Below are 7500 nucleotides of genomic sequence, written 5' to 3' on the forward strand. Positions count from 1 at the left end.
CAACGATGACATAGAGACGTAATCAACATGTGACATGCCCACTTGTTCACTGTGAATTCTCTGGACAATCACCTGCTCTGTTCACACATACTGCTCAATCGGACATTACGCAGACTTTGTACTAGGGTGCTGGCTGGGTAAAGTCCGGGTAATGTCTGGTCCAACTGATTCAGACATTTGCATTCACACATATAGCACATTTCACACATATAGCTCTTCCGGGTAATGTCCAGATAATTTCAGCATACAAGATTGCATGTGTGAAAGCAGCTACCTCTACTCCACCTCCCTCTACTCTACCTCTTCTCTACCTCTACACTACTCTACTTCTACCCTGTAGGGAACCGATGACAATTTTGATTCAGTTTCAATTTTTTTTTACATTTATCCATTTGTTTTGCTGGTCACCACGTGACGTGGGCCATAGACTATATTTTATGTTTCTGTTTATGTTTTGATATGTTTATGTTTCTGTTGTGCATGTCATGTCTGAATGTGTGGTGGTCTTACGTTGAGGAAGCCCACCTGTCCTCCTTGCTGCCCGGACTCTGGGCACACCAGCTGGACGAACTCCTTCAGGCTGTCCTGGGGGTGGTAGCGGATGGCCGGGTGCGAGAAGTACGAGCCGGGCTGCTGGATGATGGGCGACGAGGCAAAGTGCAGGCTGGAGGGGGCGCCGTGGGGGCTCGCTGGGCGATAGACACAATCACAGTCAGAGAACCAGCATACTACGTAGTACATACTAGTATACAGTACTACGTAGTCAGTATATGAGTGTGTAAAGTACCAGGATGACGTACCACATTGACAGAAATATCCTACTATGCAAACCGCACACTACGTGGGCAAGTGTATCCCACAATGTATTGTGAGAATGAGATAACCTCTCCTATCCTCCCCTCACCTCTCCTTCTCTACTCTCTTCTACTTGCCTCTACTCCTCCTCTCCTATTCCCTCCTCCTCTCCTTCTTCTCCTCCACCATCGGTCTCCTTGTAATGGATGACTCCTTATCAGCCTTTTGATTGTAAGTGCAACAATCTAATTAGGAGTATCTTAATAGGCCTAATATTCACTTAGTGCTCATTAGGAAGTGGCCAGGGAAAGGCCTCTTTAAGCAGCGTGACGTATGGGGCCAGGGTTTCTCAAAATGGGGCCTGAGGACCCCTGCAGGACCGGGGTTTCTCAAACTGGGGTTCAAGGTCCCCTGCAGGGTCCACAGCTATGTCCAGAGGGGTCCATAAAGAAGTCACTGAGCTGTTGTATTTCCTACAGTATGTCACCTCTACAGTAACATGCTTACAACATGCGAAACAGGACCGGAACCAGTTTGATCGATAGAATGAGGAAAGAGGAGAAGGCGGAAAACAGACACTTCTACACACAAGAGAAAGATAGTAGTAATAGGAGAGAGAGATGGAGGTGGAGAGAGAAGTAGAGACAGAGGTGGAGAGAGAGGTAGAGACCGAGGGGGAGAGCAAAGTTGAGACGGAGGTGGAGAGAGGTAGAGGGAGGTAGGGACAGAGCTGGAGAGAGAGGTAGAGTGAGGCAGAGAGGGCTGGAGAGAGAGATGCTATGCTGATAGGACAGAAGCTCTGTGCTGCAGTAATTCACTTAACTTTACTGTGATTTATGTGTCCGTCAATAGAGCCTGACTGGCTGTGCCTGTGCGTGTGCGTGTGTGAGTGTGTGTGTGTGTGTGTGTGTGTGTGTGTGTGCGCGCACCCTGTAGCCATTGTATTTACAGTAATAATAGGATGGATGGCTTTTTCTGCCCCTCATATGTATTCACCATCTCTCTCTAGATGGTGAGGTGAGGTGGACCCTACATGTACACACTCTCACACACACACACACACACACACACACACACACACACACACACACACACACACACACACACACACACACACACACACACACACACACACACACACAGGTCAAGCAACAGTTAATTTATTAGAAACTAAACTAGTTTCCTGCTTCAGACTGACACCACCTTATATCTGAGACACTACACCACCCAATACTACACCCAGTACACCACCCAATACTCAGGACATGCCTTGTGCACTTCAGCCACTGAACCACACAGATCAGCCTACTGTATTATGCAAAAGAAGAGTTAATTCAAGACGGCTGAAAATTGTAAAATAATCCAAGAACGATTTGTAGTCGTCTATAGTCTGTCACACTGATGGGAAGAACAGCACAGTGTGTTGTGGTGTGTGCTGTGTGAGAAGAAGGGAAGGCCTCCTATTACTCCCCACTTATATCCTCCTCCTCCCCTTCTCCACCTGCTCTCCTAGATATTTCAACGTTATCGTGAATTAATACAAAAAGCAGCATGAGGCTTAAAGCTCCTTTACTCCTGGAACCAGGACACACCTGGAACAGGGACACACCGGGAACCGGAACACACCGGGGACCAGGACACACCTGGAGCCAGGACACCCCTGGAACCCGGACACACCTGGAGCCAGGACACACCTGGAACCGGGACACACCTGGAGCCAGGACACACCTGGAACTTGGACACACCTGGAGCCGGGACACACCTAGAACCGGCCTAGCCAATGATGTTTGTCCAGATGTTTCTCTGTTCTGCTGGAAAGATGGAGGACTTTGTTTCAAGCGTAGCTCGTGTCCAAGTGGAACAGAGGGAGCTTCATGGCCATTGCATTGTTCTCCTTTATTCCGGAAAGCTCTTGAGCAAGGCAGTGACGTAGCATCACAGCGACACAGCGCGGATGTTGTTGACTGCCGACTTTGAAGCCGCAGGATTTAAGCGTCTCTAAAGTCAAGAAATGGTTTAATCCACTTTAATCTGTTTAAGCAGAAAGACAAGCTGCTGTTTCCACCCACGGCCTGTTAGCGTGATCTCATTTACACCGTTTCTTCACAACTACGTCCTAAAGTGGGTTACTACTGTCGATCTCTCTGTCTGTCTGTCTGTGTGTCTGTCTGTCTGTCTGCCTGTCTGCCTGCCTGCCTGCCTGTCTACCTGTCTACTTGCTTGTCAACTTGTTTTTTCTGTCTGCTGGTTTGTCCGTCTGTCTGGCTGTTTTCCTGTCTGTCTGTCTGCCTCTTTCTACTACAGTGAAAGCAGCCTGTCTAAGTAGGATAATCTGCAGATTACGCCCACATTTCACCTTCCTAATCTGCTGCCACACACACACACACACATTTAGCATTGTGGTGTGTGTGTGTGTGTGTGTGTGTGTGTGTCTGTGTTTGTTTGTGTGCCTGCGTGTGTGTGTGTGTGTGTGTGTGTGTGTGTGTGTGTGTGTGTGTGTGTGTCTGTGTGTGTGTGTGTGTGTGTGTGTGTGTGTGTGTGTGTGTGTGTGTGTGTCTGTGTGTGTGTCTATGCAGTTCTCTCCTTTCCCCTCCAATGCCGGATGTTTGGATTTGGCAAGAGGAGGTGAAGGGTGAGGAAATTTCTTTCAAAGATTTAATACCAGCATTGTGAAACTTTTTTATGGTCAAAGTATCAGATTCTTTTGATGTGACATCCTAGAAGGATCGTTAACATGTAGATAGGACCTCAGCTCAGAGTGGGGAGATGAGGCTTAGGGGTGAGGCAGGGTCAGCTCACCTCGGGGTACAGTGGGGTTAGTGATGGAGTTAGGGCTGTTGCAGAGTTGCAATTTGGGGAATGACTAGGGTCAGGGTGTGGCAGGATGGGGCCAGGCCATGGAGGGTGGGGTTAGGGTGTGGCAGGGTGGGGTTAGGGTGTGGCAGGGTGGGGTGATGGTGTGGCAGCGTGGGGTAAGGGTGTGGCAGGGTGGGCTTAGGGTGAGATAGGGTAAAGTTAGGGTGTGGCAGGGTGGGGTGATGGCGTGGCAGCGTGGGATTAAAGCGTGGCAGGGTGGCGTTGGGCCGTGATAGGATGGGGTTTGGCCGTGGCAGGTTTGGGTTAGGCGGTGATAGGGTGGGGTTAGGGTGTGGCAGGGTGGGATTTGGGCGTGGCATGGTAGGGTTAGGGGCGTGGCCTCACCTCGGGGTGCAGTTATGACAGCTCGGTGATGATGCAGATGCTGTGTGAATGCCGCTGGAGGTGAGGAAGACTGTGAGGAAGATCTGCACTGAGAGTTCCTGGGAGACGCAGCGCCTGCACACAACCAGCAGGGGGACCATGAGAACGCCACCTCACTTCCTGTAGGGCACTACCTCACTTCCTGTACCACTACCTCACTTCCTGTAGTATTACCTCATTTCCTGTAGGGCACTACCTCACTTCCTGTAGCACTACCTCGCTTCCTGTAGCGCATTACCTCACTTCTTGTATGCCAATGTGTGTGTGGGTATCTGTGTGTCACATGACCTATCAGCTGCTGAACATCCACAAAGTGCAAACAAGCTGAACTACATCCAGAGCAACAATCCCAGATCACCAGCTGCCCTCTGATCGGCTGGCTGGAGGGGGGGGGGGGGGGTGGAGCTAGCCTGGCCACTCTTTGCACTGACTCTCATGAGAGGAGGAAAGGAGGAGAGGAAAGGGGGAGGGAGGGGGGTGGGAGAGGACAGTTGAAGTCCAACGCATTGCACCAGACTAATACCTCTTTCCCACTTTACCACAAGCCCAAGTAACACCCACTAACATCCGGCATTTGTCACCAGTGGAAAAGGAAAAACCCGGGTCTCAGTCCCGGGTCCAATGAACCTGCAACAGACTCAGGTTTTAATTGGCTCCACCTCCGATCAGCTCTGATGTGAACAGGACACCCGGGTCGACACGCTCATTTTGGCCCCTTTACCTGCGCGATATAACACGCGTTGAAATTCCAGAAGTTGGCACATAAATAGACAGGAACATCCGTGTATCATTGCATAATTTCATATCCCATTTAGAATCCAAAATCAAAATGTATTTACTTTTTTCACATGGGGGACCGTGAAATGTTGTGAGTGTGGGGATAGCACTGTGGGGAGCACAGCGGGGAACCCCCACGCTCCCTGGCGGTCCCCGCTCCCGAAGGACTGGTGGCAGCATGGAGTATCTGTGTGCAGGTGCTCCATGCTGCTTCTACTGCCATGTTTGGCTCGTTCATGAACGATCCCATTCTTTTGAACGGTTTTGAACATCTCCACATGCAGTTTTACAGTTAAATTTGGTTGTTTGTTTAAGTTGCTGTCTCCTCTACTGTTTTGTTCCCAATCACACTGGAACCATGACACACCCCTTTTCCCAATGTGTTCATGAGGTCAAACGTGAAAAACGAGAAAAACATTTTTTTTCTCCTGGCAATGGGAAAGGTGTCAATCGCCTATTTTTAGCATGTTGACCCCGGTTTGAAAAAAAACCAAGGTCAAGTAGATCAAGTAGTCATTGGCTTGGGTTGATGGGTATAAGTGTGTGTGTGTGTGTGTGTGTGTGTGTGAGAGAGAGAGAGAGAGGAAGAGCTTTGTGAGTAATGAACAGTTAAACAGGCTTTGCCAGTTAGAAGTGGAAGAACATTGTCAGCACTTCTAAGATCTGTTATCTATAGATCTATCTATCTATCCATCCATCCATCCATCCACCTATCCATCTATCTGTCCATCTCTCATCTCTCTATCCATCCATCTATTCATCTACTGTATCTCTTCAATTCAATTCAAATTCAAAATGCTTTATTGGCATAGGCGGAAAGATACATTAACACTGTCAAAACAAATTGAAAACAAAAAATAAGAATACAATTTAAACGTATCTATGTGTATCTTTCCCTCTACTGTATCTATCTATCTATCTATGTATCTATGTATCTATCTATCTATCTATCTATCTATCTCGCTACCCCACCTAATGACTCAGAGCTGTGCAGGTAGAGAGGAGTATGTAGTGGTATGTTGGTCCAGTGTGTGTGACCTCGGACACTCCAGCTAGCATGCTAGGCTAGCAAACAACAAGACATCATGGAACACACACCCACGCACGCACACGCGCACACACACACACACACACACACACACACACTAATAATCAGTTAATCAATGAAAACCTTTTCAGGAGGGGGTTGGTTTGGGATGGTTTTCAGGGTGATGGAGCAGAAGACAAAGCTCTCTCCCTCCCTCTCTCTCTCTCTCTCTCTCTCTCTCTCTCTCTCTCTGTCTCCCACAGCTAACTTTTGGTATTTGGGATTTGGCGCCCCTACAGTTTCTGAGTGCAATGCCACTTTTACACCACTGTTGAAAAATTTGGCCCGGTGTCCAAAAATAATTTATTTTACATACAGTCACATTTCAATAACAGTCTATGTTACAAATGCAGACAAAATGTACACCTAGGTTACAGAGCAGAGGTTACGGAGCCACAGGGGAGAGAGGTTGCGCGGACCAGTCCCCTGCTACGGGCGATGGTATCAGCTGTGCCGGAATGGCAGATCGGCTCCAACGCGCAGAGGGTGAAACAAGCCCCGTGGTGCCATGACACTGATAGCCAGCACACGCCGGCTGACGTGCGGGTGCCGGGCGCACCACTGGCCTGTCTCATCCACGCCGTCGTTGGGTGAAGCGGCTACGTTTTGTATGAGCATTATCACCGTACATTTTGGCCGGCAAGTTTATAGTTTATTGTTTTTTTAATTACATTTTACGAGGCAAAAAAAACCCCAACCTAATTAACAGAGCCAAACATCAAGGAAGTGACGTAGTGCCGTAAAGGGTAACACACTTTTCCTGCGGTTTCGTACCCGAACACAGAAGTTATATCGTGCAAGAACAGGTGTTGGGGAGGGTGTTTGGAAATTAAAGTGGTGCCATTGTCCGTATTACAAGTCGGTGTACCATCACAATGATTTTGAAGCTGTTATTTTAAGGTAAAAAAAGTTACATCGTGTTGCTTTAAACTGGTATATATCGTCTCATCGGGTTCACCTGATCTGGGAGCTCTGGTTACCCCTCTTTCCTCTAGATGCTTTTAAAGGTTTAATTGTTAATATTGTATCATATTATAACACTTGTGACTGTTTAAATTAGTGCGGGACTCTATAACGACGACTGGAATGTATTGTGTTGGAAGTTTATATGTTAAATATCTTGTACAGCTGTTCTCTATGAATTACCAAAACTTATACAAACCTCACTGACCCCTGCGCACCAGTTTTAACCATTCTATGGTGCAGTTTGTGTATCATTTATTATCTATCCAACAACTAATCACATCAATCCATCCATCCAACCGTCCATCACTCATCAATCAATACATCAATCCATTCATCAATCCATCCAACTTGCCAGTCATCCATCCATTCATCCATCAATCAACCAATCCCCCCATGCCTCCATCTATCCATCAATCCATTATCACAGTATAGTCAAGATACTGATGGAGATGTCAGCTTGTGGGCAGTCTGGAGGGGTGGGGGCAGGTGGAGGAGTGGGGCGTGGGGGTGTTGGGGTGGTACCACAAGGATCCAGCATCACATCACAGGCGGAGGAGGGAGGGGGGAGGCAGGTGGGATGGAGGGATGCAGATGACTGACAGTGAACAGAGAGTTTACCTTGGCGGCTGATGAAG

At 48.1% G+C, this 7500-nt stretch overlaps 1 protein-coding gene across 3 annotated transcripts in view; it reads right to left on the reverse strand.

The window, feature by feature from the left end:
• Positions 1 to 7500, reverse strand: part of nfia (nuclear factor I/A) — a 67990-nt gene that overhangs the window by 8050 nt on the left and 52440 nt on the right. Inside the window, exons 7-8 of one of the 3 annotated variants that reach the window (XM_080002816.1) lie at positions 3997 to 4110; positions 511 to 689 (exon numbers count right to left, since the gene is read on the reverse strand). In XM_080002816.1, the coding sequence (XP_079858942.1) occupies positions 511 to 689; positions 3997 to 4110 (293 nt within the window). Of the gene's footprint in view, positions 1 to 510; positions 690 to 3996; positions 4111 to 7483 lie in introns of all 3 variants that reach the window. The other 2 variants (XM_080002817.1, XM_080002818.1) reach the window with 2 other exon arrangements.

This window comes from Zeus faber (genome assembly GCF_960531495.2).
Source record: "Zeus faber genome assembly, chromosome: 1".
Lineage (NCBI taxonomy): Eukaryota > Metazoa > Chordata > Actinopteri > Zeiformes > Zeidae > Zeus > Zeus faber.